At 43.4% G+C, this 25,710-nt stretch overlaps 1 protein-coding gene across 1 annotated transcript in view; it reads left to right on the top strand.

The window, feature by feature from the left end:
* Nucleotides 1–25,710, top strand: part of MME (membrane metalloendopeptidase) — a 92,544-nt gene that overhangs the window by 23,315 nt on the left and 43,519 nt on the right. The window contains exons 3-7 of the mRNA XM_003416139.4: nucleotides 11,553–11,714; nucleotides 12,992–13,072; nucleotides 13,171–13,266; nucleotides 13,393–13,511; nucleotides 15,203–15,268. Of these exons, the coding sequence (XP_003416187.1) occupies nucleotides 11,553–11,714; nucleotides 12,992–13,072; nucleotides 13,171–13,266; nucleotides 13,393–13,511; nucleotides 15,203–15,268 (524 nt within the window). The remainder of the gene's footprint in view (nucleotides 1–11,552; nucleotides 11,715–12,991; nucleotides 13,073–13,170; nucleotides 13,267–13,392; nucleotides 13,512–15,202; nucleotides 15,269–25,710) is intronic.

Here is a 25,710-nt window from a genome sequence, read left to right on the forward strand (position 1 = left end):
TTACGCTGTGCTCCATGGGGTTTTCTTGCCTGTGGTCTTAATGGAAGGAGATTGCCAGGCCTTTCTTTTGTGGTTCTGCTGGGTGGGTTCAGACTGCCAGCCTTTAGGTTCACACTTGAGTTCCAACCATTTGCACCACGTAGGGACTTCTGCTTACTTTGTTAGTGGACACATAAGATCATCATGACTCGAAATCAACTCAACAGCAACCAATAACAACAGCAAATACAGTAGTGCTCCATAGAGAAAACCTTTTCACAGGTTTAACTGCAGTTCAAGGAGCATTTAAAAGCACCGTTGACCCTGTTGTTACCCTCCTGCTGTGGTCGTCCTGTCGCCACTCCCTAACCAGAATTGATGCAAAGACAGAACGTCTTGAATTACTCTCCGTAATTATATATCATTGAAGTCTGCCGTGTCCTTGGCCAACAATATGATCCAAAATGACAAAATGTTTAAAGGGGAGGAACATGAATATGTAATCTCATTGCTTCTTCTTGAGAGACATCTACCAGTGTGCAGGGAGCTTAGGATCTAACTGCTAGAGTTACTGAGGGAACAATGTAGCCTTTTCATAGCCTTCTACACCTTTCCTTAAAAGAGGAACATTGCCATTTTATTAAATTATAGTCAACATGCAACCCTAATAACTTCAACGATATATTTAAATTGTAGTATAATCCCTGATGGAGCCCTGGTTAAGCATTCCGCTGCTAACCAAAAGGTCAGCAGTTCTAATCCCCTGGCCACTCCTTGGAAACCCTATGGGAAGGTTCTACTCTGTCCTATAGGGGTGCTATGATTCAGAATTGACCCACGACAATGGGTTTGGTTTGGGTTTTATAATCCCTCTTAGCTTTTTGCTATCAAAATTCTTTTAGGTAAAAAAAAAAATTCTTTTAGGATTCAAAATGCAAATGGGACCTGGAAAAGAAAAAAAGATTATTTTTAGGTTCATGGCAGTTTAACTGTAACGCTGTTACAGGGCTTTCATTTATTAGCAGAATATGTTTCTAGTTGGGGATTTTGGAGGAATCCCAAATGGAAACCGATTGGCTGTCTTGTCTTGGCTATGAGCCATTCATTGAAATGGGCACTGAGATAAGGCTGAAGAATTTCACTAATTTGGGGAGTATCCACTAACGGTTATTATTGTGGGTCCCTTAGACTTGAGATTTCTGCAATTATCTCAGTGAGTTCTAAAATCCAGGGCCAAATGAGGTGACGAAATTCATCTAGCTACGTTCATGTGAGGGAGCAATTAAAACCTTAATTGAGCAGCAAGAAAAACAGTGGCTGCTCTGTGACTTGGTTTGGATTCTCCCCCTCTCTCTATATACAGCATCTTAATTTCTTTCATGTTATTTGGAGTTATGGCAGGATAATATTGTGGAAAAAAACCACCTGCTTAAAATTATACTTAGGCTTAATCTAAATTAGGAGCCCTGGTGGCGCGGTGGTTAATGTACTTGGCTGCTAACAAAAAGGTTGGTGATTCAAACCCACCAGCTACTCCTTGAGAGAAAAATGTGGCAGTCTGCTTCTGTAAAGATTGATAGCCTTGGAAACCCGATGGGGCAGTTCTACTCTGTCCTATAGGGCCTCTATGAGTTGGAATCAACTCAACCGCAACGGATTAGAGGGTGTTCGGGAGCCCTGGTGGAGCAGTGGTTGAGTGCTCAGCTACTAATTGAAATGTTGTTCGGTAAAGATGACAGCCTTGGAAACCCAATGGGGCTGTTCTACTCTGTCCTATAGGGTCGCTATGAGTTGGAATCCACTCAAAGGAAGTGGTTTTGGTTTTTTGGTTCAATCTAAATTCATGTTGGTGCCCTTGGGCATGATGTGTAAGCACTCTGAGCCTAGGTTTCCTTACGATAGGGGTAACATATCCTACTTTATAGGACAATGACAAGGAAGACAAATAACTAAAGCCAGATGGGCAGTCTACAGAGTAGTTAAGATACCAGACTCTGGGCTATGAGGTGATTGGGTTCAAACGCTAGCTTTGGTACTTACCAACTGTATGACCTTGGGCAAATTACTTAGCCCCAGTATCTACATCTCTAAAATGGGGACAAAAATATACTTATCATACAGGGTCAAGTGAGAATAAACATTGAAGCATTTAGAAAGTGCTTAGTCCGCAGTAAGCAGGAGGAGCCTGTGTTAGTCCCCAAGGATGACCCCAGTGTAGTACCACAAACCAAGTAGCTTCAAACCACAGATATTTAGTCTCTCAAAGTTCTGGACACTGGAGCCCCAAAATCAAGGTGAAGTTTTCCGTTCTATTTACATTTCTATTCTACATGTAAATCTGATAGTGAATGGATTTCAGGTTAGCTATTTACTGGTAAGGCTGAGGGTCAGCGAAAGAGAAGATCCTCAACGAAATGGATGGACACAATGGCTGCAGCAATGGGCTCAAGCACAGCAACGATCATGAGTATGGTGCAGGACCGGCCAGTTTTGTTCTGTTGTGCATGGGGTCGCTGTAAGTCAGAGCCGACTCCGTGGCACCTGAGAACGACGACACTTATAGGGGTGCACCTGCATGTGTGTATGTGTGTATACGTGTGTCGTATGTATAAGAGCTACACATTTAAGATAAATTGGTCGCGTGTACATAGGAAATAGGTGAGGGCCGTGTGGCTCAGAGGTCGAAATCTCACCTTCCGTGTGAGAAGCTATGGTTCCATTTCCTGCCAGTGTACCTTAAGCACAGCCACCACCCATCCGTCAGTGGAGGTTTGAGTGTTTCTGTGATGCTCCATAGATTTCAGTGGAGCTTCTGGACTAAAACATACTTAGGAAGAAAGGCCTGGCTTTCTCCTTCCAAAAAGCAGCCATTGAAAACCCTATAGATCACAATGGTTTGATCCCAGTGTGCATGGGGTTGCCATGACTCTGGGGCAACTTGACAGCAGGTAACAACAACAACAAATATGAAGTATAATGATAAATGAAACAAATCTGTCTTAGAAGAAATACAACTTTGGAAGCAAGGATGGCGAGACTGCCTCTCACATACTAGGGACATGTTATCAGGGGGAATCAGTCCCTGGAGAAGGACATCATGCTTGGTAAAACAGAGGGTCAGTGAAACAGAGGAAGACTCTGAACAAGTTGGATGGTCACAGTGGCTGCAACAGTGGGCTCAAGCATAACAATTGTGAGGATGGGACAGGACCGGGCAGTGTTTTGTTATGTTGTACGTGGGGTCGCCATGAGTTGGAACCACCTGGACAGCACCTAACAACAGCAGTGATAAATTAATTACTCTCAAAAACCAAAAAAACCAAATCCAGATTCCGACTCATAGCGACCCTATAGGACAGAGTAGAACTGCCCCGTAAAGTTTCCGAGGAAGGCCTGGTGGACTCGAACTGCCGACCCTTTGGTTAGCAGCCATAACACTTAACCACTATGCCACCAGAGTTTCCAAACTACATGCAAAAATAGGTCTCCTCACTTGAGGGTGGCAGCTATACAGAGTAAATTATTGTGATTGGAAACTTCCCCCCAAGTCTACTTGCTTAAGTCCTCAGAGAGTTTCTGAAAAGTTGGGTAGTGTTTGCCCTTCTTAATGCTGACCAGTTAGGCCAGTATAACACAGGACCTTGGTTTACGGAACACTTACCAGTGGTCGACAGCACATGTTTGAATTAAGTAATAAACTAGCAGTCTAGATTACATTCAGCACCAGGCATCCCCCCGCCCCCCTTCCTCCACCCTTCTTCAACCAAGGCATCACAAAAGCAATTTGGGTGCAAGGGTTTTCATTTGTAAGTGAGGAGCGGATTGTGGAAGAATCCAGAATGTTCGTGATGAAAGCCATTTGGTTTTTATTAGCACAAGCGTCCATGTGCTTGCTAATTTTCAGTTGTTTTCACTTCAGGGATGGTCCCCCAGATTCTAGTTTCCACGCTGCTGCCTTTTGAATGGAGTCCTTTGTGACCGTTGTGATTACATTGCATTTTCCTTGTGTTCTTTCAGAACGTTCTGACTTTGCCTTAGTTTTAGTCGGGGCCTGGTGAGAGGAGGAGGCAGCAGGGCAACGGGACTGGCGGTGCTCTCAGAACGTTGTCAAAGGAGATTTTTAAATTGTCAAAAAGTTGCCTGGTATAGGGATATCACGCTTAGTGTCTGCTAATGAAGCTAGAGAAGATTGGGGCAGAGATGGGTGTCCCAGTGTCTTCACAAAAGACCATTTGCTTCTGGAGGCTCCAACATCTTCTTGACCTCTTCCGGACACTTCCAGAACAGTCGTAAGCCAGGCTGATTATAGTGATTTTAAGATACTGAAATGAAAGTGTTGTGTGGTTGGGGTCAGGAAGCCAAGGGCTTAGGCAGATCGAAGGGAATAAGCTAAAAACAACCTTGCTCATATGCTATTTCCTAAACCTATTTTCATGCTGAACAAGTAGAGTCGATGGAGAAATCTTTGTCCTGGGGCTGGGGGGGAGGTGTATCTGTGGTGTGTATACTGTAAATAAATGCCTAACCTGATTAAATGTGGTTAACACACAACCAAGACAAAAACAAAAACTAGGTGCTGCCAAGTTGACTCTGACTCATGTTGACCCCACACGCGTCAGAGCTGAACCGTGTTCCACAAGGTTTTCAGTGGCTGATTTTCCACCCTTCTCCTGAGGCACCTCTGTGGACTCGAACCGCCAATCTTCTGGTTAGCAGCTGAGTGGCTTAACCATTTGCACAACTCTAGTGGCCAGGGTTTTTAAAAATGGAGTAGTAACTGAAAAAGAAAAAAAAATTGGAATCCCAGTCACATATATCTTTTGCCTGCTTTGTGCATTTTCCTGCATGTTTCAAAAAGCCCCAGAGACATAAGTATTTCCTCAATTCCCTTGAATTCATTCACACAGGGGAACATCAATGACCCACTAAGCAGGGCCCAACATGAAATAAAATTAAAGCCATAAAACCAGTTCCTAGAGCACAGAACCATGTGCCATCCAGTTTATTCATTTGCTGCTTGTGACAATCAATACTCATTTATTTCAGGTGTCCCTGTTTTACTGACAGTTGCCCCAGGAGCCCTTGGTGAACACAAAAATTCTTTAAAAACACATGTACAAACCATACCAGAAGATAAGACTTTATCAAGTAAATAACCAAACCAAACCTGTTTCCGTGGATGCGATTCCAACTCATAGCGACCCTATAGGACAGAGTAGAACTGCCCCATAGGGTTTCTAAGGAGTGACTGGTGGATTCAAACTGCCAGCCTTTTGGTTAGCAGCTGAGCTCTTAACCACTGCGCCACCAGGGCTCCAGTACAATAAATGCACATGCATGAACGTTGAAATACTTGTTGTGTATAGTGCCAAAAAATCCTATTTTCAGTTGGAAAACTATTTGATGTTGTTGGAAAGCAGATAGGAGAGGGGAGACTTCTGGGCGCAGAGACCATTGGCATTCAAAAGCAGACCAGGGGCTGCCTCTTCCTGAGGTAGACATGTAGGGGGATCCAGTGTAGCTGGATTTGAGCCATCTCTCAGCGTGTTTGACAGACCGCTGGAGCGATTACGCCTCGAGCCTGTTGCCTGAGATGGAGCGATCATCTCAAAGGCACAGAAAGTCAAGCTCAACAAAAATGTGCCTTGAACAAAGCCTTGGCCATTAGAGAGGAGACGTGATTCTGACCACAGTACAGTCTCTGCTCTCGTGGTCCCCTGAAACCCAGGCGTGCCGGCTCTTGTGCTTCTTGGCAGAGGGAGGGATGGCGCAAAACAGAAGAGAGCTGTTTACTTGAAGGTACAAGGGGCTCTGCTTTGAGATCTCCGGGAAGAGAGAGGCATTTGCCCCTCCCAAGCAGCTCCAGCACTCCACGGGGTCTGGGTCACCGATGCTGTCTGGGGGAAACAGGTTATGAAGGCCAAAGTCAGCAGAGCAAAGTGGAGGCCAGGGGGTGTTGGCTTGTGCGTGAGACTCACGTGAGGTTCTCTGCAGCTTTGCCAGGAACTCACAGGAGACTGAAGTGCCCTGGGAATGTGTGATTATGATGCAAGCCCATTTGCTCTTGCAGACTGGCAAGGCAAGAGTAATATGGCTGATACACATACAGATGGGACCATCTTTACCTTCGGTTGCAGGATCCTTTTGTCCTCACACCCCGTGTTAATCTAATGTCTCATCTGGTGGTTCTCCCACACCAGCTGTGCATAGAACTATTTACCAAGCCTTTTAAAAATTACCTGAACCCACCCTGAAGATTCTGATTTAATTGCTCGGGGGTGGATCCCGGGCATCCGTATGTTTATAGGGTCTCACTGCTGACTCATGTGTTGAGCCAGGGTTGAAAATACTGGTCTAGGACATAATCGCTGAGATTCTTCACTCTCCATCATCCAATACGCTCCCAGTGCAGCTTAGGCAGGAGCCTTGCTCTGGGCCACCTTGTAGATGGGCCTTTGAACACAGCTGGCCTCCACGCCCCTTTCCTGTCTGCTGACCCCGCCGTGAACAATCCATGTCTTTTCCCTTTCCTTCTTCTGGCCACGGCACACCCTCTGAGTCCTGATACCTTCTCCTCCCTTTGCCCCAGCATTAGATGCTGGAGAGAAGACTGGCATGGGAAAAGTTGGAGGTTGGAGGAGAAGGGAGATTGTAGCTGCAGAGAGGCAGGGAGAGAGGAAGTGAGGAAGAGGGCAGGGCAGGGGGAAAACAGAAGGTAATTGGGAAAGAGTGGGGAGGGGGAAGGTGAAGAGGGCAGTTGCTGTTTCTTGCTGATGGCTTCACCCTGCATTCCCATCCTACTGCCTGCAAAGGATGGAGGGAAGAGCATGAGCGTGGAGCCCCACACACCTGGGCTCCACCATTTCCTAGCTGCCTGATCTCGGGAAAACTACTTAATGTTTTACAGCTAAAGAGCGGTGGCGCTCTGGGATCCGAAACCGATCTGTCTGACTTGGTCTGTCTGACTTAACCTGTTGCCATCTAGTCCATTCTGACTTGTGGCGACAGAGTAGAACTGCTCCATAGAGTTTTCTCAGCTGTAATCCTTACAGAACCAGATCACCAGGCTGGGCTTGAACCACTAACCTTTAGGTTCATAGTCTAGCACAGAAACAGTTTGCACTACCCAGGGACCTTAAGAAGACAAGCAATTCCCCAGCCTGCATAGCATCTCCCGGTCCATAAAAACCAAAAAAAACTAAAAACAAACCCATGGCCATTGAGCCGATTCCAGCTCATAGCGACCCTATAGTCCCAGTCCCTACTCACCCAATAACCCATTGCCGTCGAACCCATTCTGACTCATAGTGGCAGAGTAGAACTGCCCCAGAGGGCTTCCAAGGAGCAGCTGGTGGGTTTGAACTGCCAACCTTTTGGTTAGCAGCCAAGCTGTTAACCACCATGCCACCAGGGTGCTGGGACTCACACAATAGACCCTCGGAAATAAATCCAGTAATTAATAACCTCCCAGAAGGTACTTCAGCTTGTTTTTAAATTCCATAGTCAAATAAGTTGGGAGAATGTTACAAGAAGATTAGTTGGGGAAAAAAATGGTGTGCCGTTTATTATCAGCCTGGAGCATTCAGCGTTGTCATTCATAGGAAATAAGCTCATTATTAATAGAAGATTATTGTTGCTGTCTTTATGTGACTATTTTCTAAAATTAAAATTAACTTTTTTTTCTCATTGCAAAAGCGATGCCTGCGCATCTAATACAAATTGGAAAATACAGATAACCAAGTAACACAGAATCAAACACGCTCATAACCCCTCACCCAGACAGAGCTGCTGTAAACACCGTAGTATCTATCCTTGCAAACTTCCTGGGCTTTTATTCCAATAAGATAATTAAAACTCACAGTGTACTATATTTCACTTGACAGTATCTGGCCAATAACATTCCCTGTTAGTTTGTCTTTGCTACATCCCCATTAATGTTTACAGGTTAAGGTGAATACTGCTTGTTTGTTTTGCAGCCACATTTGTTTACTCAGATGTCAGAGACCCACAGATAAAGAAACCTCTGAAAAGCCCAGGTGTGGCTAGGTGGAGAGGCTGAGTAATTCAAAACAAAGTACAAGACAGTAAAACAGTCAACACCAGTTTGACGGTCGCACGTCTGTTTCCCGTGGCCCTTCGGCCCACAGGTCTGCCGCTGACTTCAAAGAACAATCGGCCACAGAGGAGGTCCAGAGGATAAGGGAAGGGGCAAGATGAGAATTAAATCCACGATAAGAGATTAAGGTTGATCGAAGACCCCGCAAAAAAGTGGTAGCTCAGGAGTTGCCTTGGCCTGTGGCCCCGAAATATTCATCAGTCCCTTTTCCCTTCAGATGAGCGCTCTGGTCAAAGGGAAATTTAAAATGTGGCTACAGGAAGGAGCTAGCAAAATGGCCGCTTCCTGACTCTTGTTTGCACGTCCTTCAAGAAGGGTTTGAATGCTGCTCCTTTAGTTAGCTGTTCAGACACTAGTTTAACTGGACTACGTGTCAGGGAAGCCAAGTCAGCCTGAGAAGGGCAGGGTAGTGGTTCTGCCTTGGGAGGTGTAGGAGGTACGGTTGCCTTCAGGTGGGCAGTGCATTTGCGCTCATGGGCACAGAACTGGAACCACCATTCATCTTTTTTTTTAGGGTGTTTCAAAGGGCATGTGGTATTTCCAGATGGGCAATAAGAACTGGGCACCAGTATACGCCCGAGTAGGAGCTTACTGCTTCTCCCCGTACTATGACACACACTGTTTCCCCAGAGAGGGGAAGAACATCGCACTTGCTCCCAAAATGGCAGTAGCCTTTACAACATTCAGTGTAAAACTTTTAAAGTATCTTAAAAGAGAAGAGTTACATAAAATTGCATAAAATGTCCTCTCAGAAGGTCCTTAGTTAGCACGCCTTTCAGTCTCCCGTTTTCTGGTTATTTTACTTTGCATGATAATCCTCTACGGATTTCGGGTCTGTGTGTTCACGTCCCCTGTCTTCATATCTGTTTCCCTCAAAGCTCAAGGGAGTTACTTTTTCTCTCTCCCATTTTTAAGTTGATTTCCTGATCTTTACCTCAGGTTTCAGTGAAGACTCTCACTGAACTCTCTGGGTTCGAACCCAGAAGGCCTGGCACTCTGCTTCTGAAAACTCGGCCACTGAAAACCCTGTGGCGCACAGGTCTGCTCTGACACACTTGGGGTCATCGTGAGCTGGAATCAACTTGACGGCAACCGGTTTTTAATTGGGGCAGATGGGGTTGTGTGAGAACATAATGAGAGAAGCTTCACTGGGTATCCTAGGGTTAGAATGTGCTGTGGAATATGGATTTTATCCTGAATGCAATAGGGCTGTATTGAAAACCTGTAACTGGCGACATGGTAAGCTGACATGTTATGAGACTGTTAATCTGACTGTGGGTGACAGGATGGTCTGGGTTGGAGGGCAGTCTGGGGTCACCAGTAGAGCTTGAGAGAATGATGGCCTGAAATAGAATGGGAACAGTGGGAATAGGAAGGAGGGACTGAGCTCTGGAGGTGGTCACATGAGAACCAAGGATGTGCAGGAAGGGGAAGTAAGAGTACTCATAGATGTTTCGGTCACACTCACACCCAAACATTACTGCACCGCGACTACCTAGGTCCATGCTAGCTCGGTGATGGGAACACAGAGGTTCATAACATTCCCAGTTGGTTCCCAGAGTGAAAAATAACAGCCCAAAGTAGCCTGATCTGTGCATTGAAGACTGAACGAGACCAAAAACACTCAGACATTCAGAGGAAGAGTTGTCCCCCAAGGCATGGAGTCCTGGCAGCTTCGGAGAAAGGGAGGGTTTGGAAAGATGGAAGGGGAAGTTAGAACCTTAGGAGGAGAGGAGGGTTCTGGTTGGAGAAAGGGCCAGGAGCAAAGGCACAGGGGTGGGAAAACACATGGAATGTTTGCGGCACATCAAGCAGGCCCACCTGATCGGGGCAGAGAGTTTGTCTAAAAAAGTAGAGAGGAAAAATGAGATAGTAGAGAAGTATGTTGTGTCTGGTAAAGGTTTAGAGGCCAAATTAAAGACTTGGTTGTTTCATCTGGGCCAAGTCCAGCTACTGACATTTCTGAATAAGGGAGTAGCCAGTGCAAAATGGTGTTTTAGGAAGTTTAATCTGTAGAAGGTGTGCACGGTGTATAAGAGTAGGGAGATGGGACTACAAGGTGAGTGGTTAGGTGGCTTCTAGTCCAAAGGGAGTGAAGGTATAAACTAGGTTAACACTGAAAGTGGAGAGAAAGGAGTTACTCTGATAAGCCCAAGGGAGAGGGAGGCACAGAGCCTTTACCCAAGGTTTCAGACCTGAAAAGCTGTGATGACTGTGCTGTGCACCCAAGTATTGAAGTCAAAGGAGGAGGGCCTGGCTTGGAGGCAGCCCAGAGAGTCCAGAAGGTGATTAGAAATGAGGGTTTGCGGCTCAGCTGGAAAACAGGTTGACCACACTATGTCGAAAAACTCCACGCAGCTCAGCGACTGTTTGGAGGTTTTAATGAATTAACTTGTTTATTCAGAAAGTAAAGTATTTTCAAAAGCTTGTTGGAGAACTAATATTATCTTGATACAGCTGAATTCTCAATTGTTCTTTTGCCTTCACGGTGTATGTGAAGACAGTGAGGAGGGCAGTGGGGTTTTCTCTGATTATTCCAAACGTGGAACTTGTGGGCCCCCCTACTTGTCCTTTTTTCTTCTCTTCAGTGGTAATAACTCATGTTTTGGATGTCTTTCTCTCAACGGCAGCACCTAGCACAGTTATTGTAAATACCCAGCGTTGGCGGATTTTCATTTTCATTGTAGTTCTCAAAGATAAAAGAGTGGACATGAGAAAACTAACAAGCTGATACAGGGGTGATTTTATAATGACAGAAGCTACATAAACAAAAGCAAATCGGGTGTCAGATTTGAATTGCAAAATATTTGTAAACCGGGCCTCAGAAGTAATAACTGTAGCTTCGGATCCTTATTAAAACGCTAAAATCCATCAAGTCCTTCATCCCTTGAAGGCGTAGAGACATTTAAAAGTCACAGCACTTTGCAGAGCAGTCAGCAGCTAAAGTTACCGAGTGAAGAAGAGTGAAGTCGTATTAACCCCAGACCCAGACAGTCAAGGCTAAGTAGACCCCTTCTTTTTATTTCTGAGGTAAGAACTAGCAAGAACCTCAGTTATTTGGGAGAGAAGCAGGGATACAGTGGGGGGAACCAAGACTTCTCGAGAATAAACCAATCACCAAGAGTAAAGGAGAAGAGGGTTACGCACAGATAATATTCATCGCTCCATGTGAATTGGTTACACAAGTTAGAAAAAGGAGCATCAGCCCAGCTGACTTGATAATAAAGATGATACCAAAATCAAACCCATTGCCATCGAGTCGATTCTGACCCGTAACGACCCTATGGAACAAAGTGGAACTGCCCCATAGGGTTTCCAAGGAGTGGCTGGTGGATTCGAACTGCCAACCTTTTGGTTAGTAGCCAAGCTTTTAACCCCTGCGCCACCAGGGCTCTATTTCCCCTGTGAAAGTACGTAAGAAATACAACCTTAGTTTTTACTTTCTCTGGTCTTCCAGCTGCTCGTCTGATGGAGAACATGGATGGCACGGTGGAGCCCTGCACAGACTTTTTTAAATACGCCTGTGGAGGCTGGTTGAAGCAAAACATCATTCCTGAGACCAGCTCCCGTTACAGTAACTTCGACATTTTAAGAGATGAGCTAGAAGTCATTTTGAAAGGTTAGTGAAGTTTGTTTCTATGCACTAAAGGCTTCCCTCTTAACATTCACCCCTCTGCCACCGCCTTTTTAAGAGATGCCATCATAAAGAGAACTGCAAAACATCAAAGTCAGTAATGATGTGGGTTTTGTGGCCCCGCAGAGTTACTCCGAGGTGGGTAGAATTGAAATGAATATGTTGACAGTGCTTAGCACTCTTGCTTTCATTTGTCAGTAAACATACAATAAAGCCCCATATCAAGCTGCCATCATCATCTCCCTAGAGATGTCATCTTTATTCCATTTTACAGAATAAAATATGTAGATGATTGCCACTAAACAGCACCACCATGGTTTCCCTATCCCAGCCTGGGTTGAGGTCACTAGAAGGCGCTGTGAGATTACTCCTAGTGACCCTATAGGACAGAGTAGAACTGCCCGATTGGGTTCCCAAGGATCAGCGGGTGAATTCAAACTGCTAACCTTTTGGTTAGCAGCCAAGCTCTTAGCCATTGTGCCACCAGGCCGCCACTCTTTAGAGCAAGTGTACTTATTCTAACCCAGCTAAGGTACTCTTCCTTGGAAGCTGAAAAAGTCCATGACCAACCCTTGCTATCCTCCATCTATTCTCTTCTAGAAGTTAGTTTGTAGAAAAACAATCTTTCATAGTTTCTGACAACTAAACAAACAGAACAGTTCATTGGATTCATATGGAGTATGAAGAGTACAATCACATAAAGATAACTATTTTCCAGCCATCATGAGAACTATCTATATTAAATTCTTTGTATTATGATTTGTTTTCTTTTTTAATCTCAATTTCAAGAAAAGTGACTGTCATTTATGGCCGATCAGTACACATCACTGTTCACAAAAACAAACAAACAAAAAAACAAGATAACCTAGTCCAAGAGACTGTCATCTCACTTGACCGATAAAACTTAACTCCAATTCTGCACTAGGAAGAACGTTCTGGTAAGAGATTTGGTTTGTCCTCCAGGTGGTTGGAGTGGAGAGGGAGTGAACATGCATCCAGAAAAACAGATTGTTTACTGAACCTACGTCAAAAATGGAAACCCTAGTGGCGTAGTGGTTAAGTGCTACAGTTGCTAACCAAAAGGTCAGCAGTTGGAATCCACCAGGCGTTCCTTGGAAACCCTATTGGGCAGTTCTACTCTGTATAGGGCCTCTATGAGTCAGAATCGACTTGACGGCCACGGGTTTTTATATTGAAAATGTTAATTACAGCTGCAAATGAGCTGTGACGTTGATGCATTTTATTCCATGTCCTCTTTTCAGATGTCCTTCAGGAAGCCAAGCCAGAAGATATAGTAGCAGTGCAGAAGGCGAAAACACTGTACAGGTCTTGTACAAATGAATGTGAGTGCCCTTCATTTGAGTTCATTAGCAGTGTGAGTATATTGGGGCAAAAATATGTATAAACTTCATATTGAATTTATTTACGTTGTTTTCGAAAGCTGCCATTGATAGCCGAGGTGGAGATCCTTTACTCAAAGTGTTACCAGATATATACGAGTGGCCAGTAGCAACAGCCAACTGGGAACAAACATACGGTAAAGCAGTTTTCCTTCTTTAAAAAAAAAAAAAAAAAAAAATCCCGTGTAAAAATCTATGTTATAATATGATCGTGTTAATGTAGGAAAGCGTCTAAAGATGCCTGTTATCTTTCGTTGCTTTAGGTCCTTCCTGGACAGCCGAGAAATCTATCGCACAACTGAACTCTAAATATGGGAAAAAAGTTCTTATTAATTTTTTTGTTGGCACAGATGATAAAAACTCTACGAACCATATAATTCATGTAAGTTGGTGAGGCAGAAGGCTGAAGTTATCTTTAAATGGTAATAAAACTTCCACACACATTATTATTATTGATATTTAGAAATAATGCATGCCACTGTTTGAGTTGCCTGCCCAAAGTAGCCATAAATCTGCACTCTGTCCCTGAGATTCGGATTCTGGATGTTAAAAGTGTTTTCTTAATGCTATGTTTTAGACATTCGTCTCTCCTCCTGCTACCTCTGGTTTACGTACCTCTTCCTTCATAAAACAAATGATAAGAAATAGAAGGCCCTGGTCTTCTATGTATATTCATAAAAGGAACCTGCTCTGATTGGTATAAGCTAAGCTATGCAGGTCTGGAAACCAGAAATTCCTAATTGCTTCAAAAAAAAAAATTAGAAAAGGGATTTTGAACATAATTTTGGGTCTCTAAAGAATATCTGTATTGTTTTCTCAATAAGGTAAATAAAATGCCATTCTTTTTAAATGGCTTTATTAGAGGTTTTTTTTTTTTTTTTTTTTTTGATGTGAACTATTTAGGTGCCACCCAAGAGGAGGTTAATAATTAATGGGTATGTTGGAATGGACAAAAAAACTCCATAGAGCTTTCCATTGGTCATCTGTAGAAGAAATGAAGTCAAAAGTTGCAGGTCATAGGATACGATCACTGTTGCATAGACCTTTGCAGTCATTTTTATTAAAATCAGGAAAGAGATTGAACCCAACCCTTTCCTAAGATGGACTTCTTTGCTCCCTTTCAACTTTTTTCCCCCCCTTTGGCTCTCAAATGCCAGTGACTTGCATGATTACAGTGAAAATCTGAGTAAGGAGGGTTGGGAGGCTGAGAAGGAGCAGGGCCTTTTGCTGCTGGGATGCCCTCAGGCTCCTTCCCTACCTTGGGACGTGTTCGCAGCTGTAAGCATTCTCACTTTAAGCCATAAATGGCCTGGCTTGCCTCTTTCCCCATCTTGCAATGCCGTGAATAAGAAGCAGTCTCCCAGTGCTCTGAGTGTCCAGGGAGCTGTCGCTTGGGGATCAAGATGGACCCAACACACTAGAGCTGAGTTAAGTTTTCTCTTCATACTTCACCGGGTGTCTGGAGCCTTTCTGAGCAGGCCAGCTTTGGGGAGAGCAAAGGAGGAGTCCCCTCCATCTCCCCAGGATGGTGGATAACAAAAAACTTCTTGCCAGAGTTCCTACTTTTTTTTCCACCCAAATGAACTTAAAAATTACGACCTACTCCCACCAATAGGAATGGACCCCAACTGACAGTGGGAGCAGAAAAGAATCCCCCTACCACCACTCCAGGGGGGATTTGAAATCTCAGGAAACAGGGAGAATCCTATAAATGTGTAGCTTAGAAACTTTCCAATTCTAGATCCTAACATGTTTTTATGTACCTCACTTTCTATTCTGCATTAAAAACCACTGGTTGAGACAGTCCTTCCCAGTAGATTTTTTAGTCAAGCTCTCTTTTGTTTTCTTCAAATATCTGAAGCACAGTCTTACAGATTTCCTAATCACCCATCGGTACAACACAAGTAGTGTGGAAACCATTTTCTGATGATGGGTTCGTTCAGTGTCTGATTGTTACCCATGGAAACAGCAAGAAGATGATGGTCTATTCATAGATAGGCATGGTTGTATCTTGTCCAACTGTTCTGTTTCACTTGAATGGTTTATTCTTTTTTATGTTTTTTTTTTTAATAGTTTGATCAACCTCAACTTGGCCTCCCTTCCAGAGACTACTATGAATGCACTGGTATATACAAAGAGGTAAAACAAACAACAAATAACCTACAGAATTATCTGATATAAACTTACGAATAATGAAAAAGACTAAGGCCAAATTTGCGCTCAACCCTCTTAGATCCTTCACTCAGGACAGATACTTCAAATCACACATTATAGTGGCACTACCTTTGATAATCTAGGTTCAATAGAGTGCAAAAAGGTATTTTAAGAAACAAAAGGAAACTCAAAATTCCTTATTCGTGTATTGATTTAATGTAATGGTATTTAAATTCCATAACCTATTTTAAAAAGTCAGTTTTAAATGATTTAATTAGCCTGTAAATGAGATCATTAAAAAAAAAAAAAGAACAGATTTATCATAGCCTAGAGTGGAGCCCACCAGGTCCAGTGAGACGTCATTCTTCGCAGCACCCTTACAGAACCTTCTGACTTAACTTTCAAAGGACTTTTTAGGTAAGAGTGTAAGGCTCAGGGAGCCCTGGTGGCACAGTGGTGAAGTGCTATGGCTGCTAATCAAAAGATCGGCAGTTCGAATCCACCAGCTACTCCTTGGAAATCCTATGGGCAAGCTCTACTCTTTTCTGTAGGGTGCCTATGAGTCAGAATCGACTCAACAGCAATCGGTTTGGGTTTTTTTTTTTTTTGGCTCCACAACCCTGCTATCTGAAAGAAGTCAGCCCCCATAAGTCTTTTGTTTTTCTCCTTAGTATTGTATTGCTTCACGAAAAAAAAAAAAAATGATGAGAAGGGTAGGATAACAAAATAACATCTAGTGGAGAAGTTAAAAAGCTGGAAGAATTCTTAATATCCTTACGTATCATTGGTCTCCTTTGATTATCTCACGGGTTTTTACATATGCCGTTCCCTCTGCCTGGAGCGTTCCGCATACATACCCCCTCTGCCCAGTCTCCTTCCTTTTTGCTTCACCTTAAATCTCAGTTTAGATGTCACTGCCTCGTGAAGGTCGTCCCTACGTCACACTAGATGAAGACACCCGTATGCTTCTGTAGCAACTGAGTGTCTTTGTTCAGTGTCATTTTGTTCTAAGGAACTGTACACTCAGTGGGATCAGTGTTGTGTTTCCCATGCTCGTTGCTATGTTCCCGGTACCCATGTCAGTTCCTAGTCCTTAGGAATTGCCAAATAAATATTGCTGAATGAATATTTGACTTGGAGAATGGTTGAGGGGCAAGAAGGAAGAAAGGAAGAAAGAAAAGGGAAAAGGAAGGACCCCATCTCTCAGAGGTCCTTCCTGGATTCCTCACTTTGATTTTTGGATAAGTGCGACCTCTAGGGCATCTATGGCTGAAGGAATAGGCTTAATAAACCCAGATTATTTATCCTCATATAATCTCAGGCTGACCTGACTCAAACATCTTACAAGCCATCAGTCCCTTTGCCTCTTCTCAATCCTGCCTTCATAGCCTATATTTTGAAAGCTGGAGCCCAAAGGAGAGGTACCCATTGTCAGCACTGCTAGGTCCAAGAGGATTCCTAGCACATTTCTGAATCTAGACTCTCGTTTTCACTCTCCCTGTTGGCCTCTTCTGTCATATCCTTTACTGTGACCACTGAAGTGCTCTTGGGTCCTAACCTAGTTCCTGAAATTCAGCCCCAGTTAGAAGAAAACCCTTTTGATATATCCTGCCTCCCCCTGGCCCTTCATGCCCCCAGGTCTTTATGCTTTGCTCTCCTGCCTGGTCCTTTGCCCCCTCTCAGGCCCCCATGGCCCTGGTTCCTGAACTTTGACTCCTCTGTCTAGAAAGGCCCTAAATTCCAGTGGTTCTTTTCTAGCTGCATGCCAGAAAGGTAAAGACCCGTTAGTCACCGCCTACACCTCTTCAGATGACCTCTGTGGTTTTGATCTCTTCAAGCTGGAGCATCACTCTTGACCCATTTGTCTGTCATGCTCAGTTTTCCTGGGGTACATTTACACATTCATTAGGTCCCATCCTTTTGTATTTCACATTGTTTTTTTTTTAAAATAACCAAAAGTTTTGGGGGTTGACATTGAGTTATCAGATTTTTGCCAAGGAAGGTGTCCTATCTTTGAGCAGAGACATCTAGCTTCTTTACCTGTAGCTCTAGCCAGTGATTTTCAAACTGGAGTATAGCATCCTAGGTTCTTCAGATATGCTTTGGGGGCTGGTGAGAAGAAAAGGTCACATCCTCTCTTCAATCAAAGGAACCCTATGGTGATTTGTATCAGAGGGTCCAATTGCCAAAAAGGAGCCCTGGTGGCGAAGTAGTTAAGAGCTAGCCTTAGAGGTCGGCAGTTGGAATTCACCAGCCGCTCCTTGGAAACTCTATGGGGCAGTTCTACTCTGTCCTGTAGGGTAACTATGAGTGGGAATCAACTCCACAGCAACAGATTTGGTTTTGGTTTTGGTTGCCAAAAAATACTCTGTAAACCACAGCTGTAAGCTGGCATCTGAGCTTACATCTTGGCTCCTCAAAGGCAAGGACTGGCAGCATTATACCCCACCTTCACTACGTCAGCTCCCTCCAGCAGTCATCAGCAGACTACCACTTCTTCCAGTTCTGAACGTTCACTCCCTCTTGGCCCTTCCCCAAGTTCCAGTCCTCAATGCATTTGCTAAGCAGAGATGACTGAAACAATCATAGCTCTCCCTGCTCAAATCATTAAGTCCCATTCCCTCAGGTCCTCTGATCCTTCCTTCAGGGAAATGTCCTGAGCATCCAGCAGAATTATCTTCTATAATCTAAAACCAAACTCAAGCACATGGTGACAATAGCACCTACAATTACTAAGGAAGGCCATTTTCACTCACAGAAACACTTTTTGTGTCTTTTAATACCTTAGGAACAGAATTTTTGTGTTGTGACATTTGTATGGCAATAGTAAAATGGCTTGTGTTTTTACACCACTGCGTAGTGAAAATAGACAACTCATTTTGTTTTCAAGAACTATTTCTCACTTCCTTACTTAAACACAAAACCTAATTTTCCTGCTGTTAAAGGAGCTTCTGCCTTTAAAGTTATTTGCTTTTCTTCTGGTACTTTCAAATGCCGTACTCTGAGAAATGCAGATTGTATTCCTCTGGCTGTCATTCTGGACTTAAATACCTCAGTTCCTTTTCAATTTATGTACCTTTCCTCTCAATTAAAAAGGGAGCATGCCTGAGCCAATCAAAACTCAAAGGTATACGTTCTTGTATTTTTTCCATGACAGTGTCGTATGTTTTCATTTATAATTAAAGTTACTCACGCACAGACTTTAAAAGCTAAATGAGACATTGGGGAATTTAGCCCAACTGCTCATTTTACAGATGAGGAAACTGAGACCCAAAGAGGTTAAGTGACTTGGTTAAGGTCATGAGTTAGAAGATACGTGTGTCAGTTAGGGAAAATTCATTAAAGCAAGAGAAGCCTGCTCTGAGTTGATATTCGTAAAAGAGGCTTTGTTTCTTTGTGTTTTTGTTTTTGTTTGGTGGGAGCTCACCTGACTAGTAAGTTCTATGGATTAATCAGGCACAGTTGTTTCCAAGCGTTCAACTGAGTTATCTGTCTCTTTCCTCTTCTTAAGAGTCTACCATTGGCTTCCTTCTCTAGCAGGCTATTTCCCTTGTGGCTTTGAAGATGACCACTGGTACCTTCACAATCCAGAAAAAAGAAATTCCATCTCTCCCAGTGTCTGTCAGTTTCTGAGGAAAGGGCTCTTGTGGCCCTGCTTGAGTCCTGTGCTCACCCCAGGGGACTGGGCTCTCTGATGAGCTTGCTAGCAGTGCCTGCCTGTCTCTATGGCTCAGGAAGATGGGCTCCTTGATTGGCAGGTCCACCAAGAGGAAACAAAACAGAGGGTTCTGTTAGGACTGTAACCTGCCACGATCCAGTCTCCCGATTGCCAACCTAGCTTTCTTTCTAGATGGACCTATTTCTACAAAAAAAGCTGAAGGAAAGTTTTGTGTAAAAGTCTTAATTAAGCCAGCTCATGTGCCTGACTTGAGGTGCCACACAGAATAGGTAAACACTCTCCCCTTCTAGAGATGTGTAACCTAAAACCGATAGCTCATTGTTGTGCAGGCTGCGTGTGAGGCTGAGGGCCATGTAGACATTTGTGTAATTCTAGCAATTTATACATTTAAAAACTGACACATCTTACTAGTTTGGATTTAGCAGTGTACCATCTTGTTGTGTAAGGCTTCCTTTCCCAGGAAATAAATGGGAATTCCCACTTGTCATGGGATAAGGATACACCCCTTTCTCGTCTCTGTGACGTATAAGGCTCAGTTACAGTGAGATTTACTGAGAATTTCTTGAGTGTCTTTGAATTCTTATTTTGGTTCCCAAAGCATGAAGTAAACCATGCTGACGTACAGGACAGTCCATATACCTTGGAGTCCCTGGGTGGTGCAAATAGTTGGTGTGCTCAGCCACTAACTGAAAGGTTGGAGGCTCAAGTCCATCCGGAGGTGCTTGGGAAGAAAGCCTGATGCTCTGCTTCCAAAAAATCAGCCATTGAAAACCCTGTGGAGCACGGTTCTACTCTGACGCACACGGGGTCCCCGTGAGTCAGAGTGCACTCGATGGCAACTGGTTACATATACATTAAATACCACCTTATCCCTTTTGACAGGAGTTAAAGATTGAGACTATCGCGTGTTTCAGGCAGTGTGGTACCAATTACTCTTTTACTACAAACTTTTAAATTGTATTGTCCTCCCCCCCGTTTTTTAATATATCATAAAGCATTTTGTATGTTCTCATCTCTGTGGAGACTTTACCATATCCCTGTACTGAAGACAGCATTGTAGCCTCAGGGTACCAACACACTGGAGATTCCTGACTAAGGAATCTACGCTGAGGGGGTAATGAAGCCAAGAAGAAACCTGTGCCCCTGGCTTTTGGTGAAATATTCCATTTCCAAAAGGAAGTTTCTAATAAATAGGAAAGAGCCCTCATACTCTTTGGCTTAAGCATGGGTGAACAACGTGGAGATTAGAAAAGACATTTTTCAGGAATAAAGTAGCAAAGATAGGTCAATAGAAAACCAAAAAAAAAAAAAAACGAAACCAAACCCGTTGCCATTAAGTCAATTCAGACTCATAGCGACCCTATAGGACAGGGTAGAACTGCCCCAGAGAGGGTTTCCAAGGAGTGGCTGGTGGATTCGAACTGCCAACCATTTGGTTAGCAACTGTGCTTGCCATAGCTCTTAACCACTGCACCACCAGGGCTAGGTCAATACAAAGGAGTAGGAAAAGAATAGATTGAAAAAGTATCCTAAAGGCAAAGAAACACTAACTGGCAAACCTAAAATAAGGATAATTTTACATAAAAACTGAGAAACAGATGGCTAAAATATACTAAGGGGCCTGAAATATTCCCGAGTAAAAGAAGTCAAGCTGCCCAGTGGAGACGAAGAGACTTTGCCACAGGTGTATTTACAGCCAGCGGAACCTCATTTCTCATCTCATCCCAGGTAGAAAAGGTCCTTGATAATAAGGAAATAAGATAAGTTGAAATAAAGTATCATAAAGGAGATTTCAAAAGACGATATGACTGGGGGTAGGAATGAGTGGGTGATTCAGGCATGATTAGGTTAGGTTTTGTAAAAGATGGCTCTGGCTGCTGTTTGGAGACTGGGTAGTGATGGGAGCAGAGAGATGGGAGAGCAGCCACATGGAAATGCAGGGGAAAGATCGTGGTGGACTAGGGTGACAGCAAGGGAAATGGAAAAATGTGAGCAGACTTAGGATACCTTCTGCAAGTGGCCATCTTATGGGGAAATTGTTTTGTACTTTAAACTGCTCAGCTGATGTAGCCAGAATGATACCTGGTGAACCAGTGACACCGTGTTGCACACAGCCTGGACATGATAAGATCGATCCTGCAAGGGAACTGCTGAACTCGTGTTATTACCTGGGCACCAGGTGACTCATCGTCAAAAAGTTTCACCCAGTCCAAACACCTGTATTTAACAAAACATAAAGGAGCTTTTTAACTCGAGACTTAGTGAATGTGACGAGAAATTTTCTGAGACTGACTGAATCCAGTTGGTGAAAAAAAAACAACTGTGATTTCCCGAAAATATGCAATAAACGGTAGCCATTCTACAATAAGTTGTCACATGAATCTCCAGGTTCTTGTAATGATCTGATGAAAGCCCAGAATTATCCCCATGTTGGTCCATGGTAGATCCTCTTGTGTCCTGTGTTTGTCCTACTCCAGAATCTTGCTGGGGTTGGGGGCTATTTTTTTTTTTATAATTTTCGTTGTGCTTTAAGTGAAAGTTTACAAATCAAGTCAGTCTCTCACACGAAAACCCATATACACCTTGCTACACACTCCCAGTTACTCTCCCTCTAATAAGACAGCCCGCTCTCTCCCTCCACTCTCTTTTCATGTCCATTTCACCAGCTTCTAACCCCCTCCACCCTCTCATCTCCCCTTCAGGCAGGAGATACCAACATAGCCTCAAGTGTCCACCTGATCCAAGAAGCTCACTCCTCACCAGTGTCCCTCTCCAACCCATTGTCCAGTCCAATCCATGTCTGAAGAGTTGGCTTCGGGAATGGTGCCTGTTCTGGGCCAACAGAAGGTCTGGGGGCCATGACCACCAGCGTCTTTCTAGTCTCAGTCAGACCATTAAGTCTGGTCTTATGAGAATTTGGGGTCTGCATCCCACTGCTCTCCTGCTCCCTCAGGGGTTCTCTATTGTGTTCCCTGTCAGCGCAGTCATCAGTTGTAGCCGGGCACCATCTAGTTCCTCTGGTCTCAGGATGATGTAGTCTCTGGTTCATGTGGCCCTTTCTGTCTCTTGGGCTCGTAATCGTCTTGTGTCCTTGGTGTTCTTCATTCTCCTTTGATCCAGGTGGGTTGAGACCAATTGATGCATCTTAGATGGCTACTTACTAGCGTTGAAGACATTGGGGGCTATTTTTTATAACTTGATTATGTTTTAAGTTTTTAATAAGCCCAGGAGCGGCTGTGTGATTCTCTATGTTTGCAGTCCCTCTGCAGGAGCAAGTCTCTCCATGCTGCTTAACCTGGGAAAAAAGTTCCAAGCCTTTTTGATAGGAAACCTCTTTTCTGCATTGTATTTCATTCAAAATGGGTTTCCCCTGTGTTCCCCAGGAAACGTCCTGTGTAACACTCTTAAATATCCCCCAGCATCAGTGGCTGAGAATATCACAGTTCTCTGATGCCTCACTTCATGCCCCACTTTATGCTTTTCTTCAAGGGGAAAACAGAAGATTAGTAAAAGCTGAGTGTCCCAAACAGAATGTCTGGAAGCGAAACTCTGGGTTCCTAGGTGGTTGGTACCTAAGGTACCCAAATATCAATCTATGTGGCTGGAGATCTTTCTGTTCCTCCCTGGATCTTGCTTCCTCTCATTGGTAATGAGCAGTTTGGAGCACAACAGTCAAATGGCCGTGCTTTCTTCCTCTTTGGCATGTTTGACGACCATCAGCTTTTTCCCGGGAAAGAGGAGTTCAATTTCTAATTACCATTGCCTGGTGGCCTAGTGGTTAAGAGTTCAGCTGCTGACCAAGAGATCCATAGATTGAATCCACCAGCCACTCCTTGGAAACCCTATGGAGCAGTTCTGCTCTGTCCAACAGGGTTGCTGTGAGTCGGAATCGACTCGATGGCAACTGGCTTGGTTTAGTTTTTAGTATTGCTTGGTCCTCCCAAAGGAAGGCAGCTCTAATTAGAATAGCAATTTATGGTTCTGAGTGTTGGTAAATATCAGCTCATTGAGAGTGTGTGATTAAAATTCCACAAAACTACTTTTATATGGATCTTATCCAATCATTGAAAATGAATTATCACCTTTGAACCCACTACTGTAAAAGTATTGGAATTTACAAAATATTAAAAAATAAAAGGAAGGAGCTATATAGATGTTTGTGTGGGATCTTTATCACCTAAAAGATCACTGAATGACTGTCTCAAGTCTTCAAATAAGCTCACTTATGACTATCAAAAGAGATAGCTGACTCTGGCTTCTGTCCTAGTAACTAATTGCTCTTTCCATGACAAAAAGAAGAAAAATTCCATTTCAGCTTTAAAAAAAAAATATCCTGTCCCATGTACTTTTTAAATGTTAAAATGTTTGTTGATTATTTTCCCAGTCATGACCATACAATCATTTGGCATTTTTCATAGCTAGAAGTATCTCAAGGAAGAAAATTAAAATCTTGAGGAAGAATCCTATCCTGTTAAAAAGGATTTAACAGTGCCAGTACGCCTGGGTTTTAACAGCTACTAGATAAATTGGGAAACTAGGAAATTAGCAACATACTAAGACACACATTGTTTTAACCCACCGTGTTGTAGTGGTTACCAGGTAATAGGACTCATTAAAAGGGTAAGAGTATCCCATATGAGTCGGAATCGACCCCAAGGCACCGGGTTTGGTTTTTTATTCCATGTAGCTGTATTAAATATTCAAGCACCCCAGAAGCCAGCAATATCATATGCTTCTAGTTTTCTGGGAAATTTTAACAACTCAGCAGGCTAGAAGCATGATCCAACGTCCTTATGCCAATTTCTATCGTCTTTAAACACATGTTCTAAGGATACAGATACTGGAGTAGAACCAGTTTGCAGAGTCAACAAAGTGCCTAAGAGGATTCTGGTTATTGTTTTCTCACCTCATTAACAACAACAGCAGCAAAAAAGACACCACATATAGTACAGAAAAATCTCAGAAGATTGATAATGGAAAATTCAAATTACCGTCTCCTTCATCTAAAAAAAAAAAAACGCAAACCTACTGCTGTTGAATCAATTTCAGCTCATAGCAACCCTATAGGACAGAGCAGAACTGCCCTGTAAGGTTTCCAAGGCTGTAATCTTTATGGAAGCAGACTGCCACATCTTTCTCCCAAGGAGCAGCTGGTGGGCTTGAACCACTGACCTTTAGGTTACCAGCCAACTGCTTAACCACTGTGCCACCAGGGCTCCATACCAAAACCAAACCAAACCATCCCATTGCCGTCAAGTCAATTCTGACTCATGGCGGCCCTGTAGGACAACAGAGTAGAACTACCGTAAAGAGTTTCCAAGGACCGCCTGGTGGATTCGAACTGCCGACCTTTTGGTTAGCAGCCGTAGCTCTTAACCACTGCGCCACCAGGGTTTCCAGGGCTACATAGTAGTAATTCCCTGCTGAAGGCAGACAAATGTGTATGCTATGAAACACAGTTAATTCAAAACACTGCATGCTAATGCTTGGGAGTAGCTGATCCCTTAAGGTATGAACTCATACATACTTGTTTGCTTCAGAGTGAACCAAGAATTCTGATTATCTTTCAATAGGGAAAGAATGGAATTGGTGAGAATATACATAAAATCTTCCTTTCTTTCCTGTGATCTTAGATATTAGAGTTTTAATGCAGACCCACAGCGGAAAAATAGTTTGCTGTATTGAGTCCGTGCGTAGAGATGCTAGTTAGCCCCAGCATTGCAGGGTATCCGTGAAAAGAGAGTCCCTCTTCCTAGGGAACTGTTGACTTCGACTTTAGCAATGGTCACAGAATGCCAGTATTAAATCTTATGGTTGTTCTCTTGACTTGCAAATTCACAAGTACTTTGCACGTTCTGCTTTAGGATCTTGCATGATAAAATATTGTTTTTATTTCCCTCCTGGTTAGGTTTGATTCTTTTAATGCATCACTGTAAATTCCAGCATGCCTTTTTATGCACAGTGGATATAAGGGTGCCCCTTTTGCTGATAATCAGTTGGTCCAAACCAAAACCAAACCCAGTGCCGTCAAGTCGATTCTGACTCATAGCGACCCTATAGGACAGAGTAGAACTGCCCCATAGAGTTTCCAAGGAGCGCCTGGCAGATTTGAACTGCCGACCCTTTGGTTAGCAGCCGTAGCACTTAACCACTATGCCACCAGGGTTTCTAATCAATTGGTAGGGATATTAAAAACCTCTTGAAAATGAAAAATTAGACACTATATAACCTTCCTTTGTCTTTTCCTTGTGAGCAAGTCTTAGAAGCATGGACGAGCCCATTTGTTCCCACCTCATGTGGCTTATGTCTCCTGATCACATCTGCCTGTTTCTAGTCCCGCTGGTTCTGGGAACTTGGATACTGAGTAAATTTTAATGAAGTGGGATCATCATATTTTTTTTTTCATTCCTGTTAGGTAAAAATGGCTAGTAAATAGCAATGGGTTGAGACTTAGAAAAGCTGAATTCCATTTCCTGGTGAAACACAATTCCACTGCATTTCAGTAAGGCCTTTATATCTTCTTAAAGAGGTCAGTAGTACAACTGCTTTATAGCTTATGTTTACAAAGTCAGAATGTATGTGAAGATATAAAGAATTTTGAGTTCTTAGAAAACTGAAATCTTAATCTATGATGTAGTAAAATTTCACAGTAACAGGAGCCAGTTAGGGAATTCACTAAATTCACAGGTCTGTTTTGGAGGAGCTCCTGAGAACAGTGTCTCATAAAAAAACAACACTGCCAGGCCTG

Source organism: Loxodonta africana, chromosome 23, assembly GCF_030014295.1.
Source record: "Loxodonta africana isolate mLoxAfr1 chromosome 23, mLoxAfr1.hap2, whole genome shotgun sequence".
NCBI lineage: Eukaryota > Metazoa > Chordata > Mammalia > Proboscidea > Elephantidae > Loxodonta > Loxodonta africana.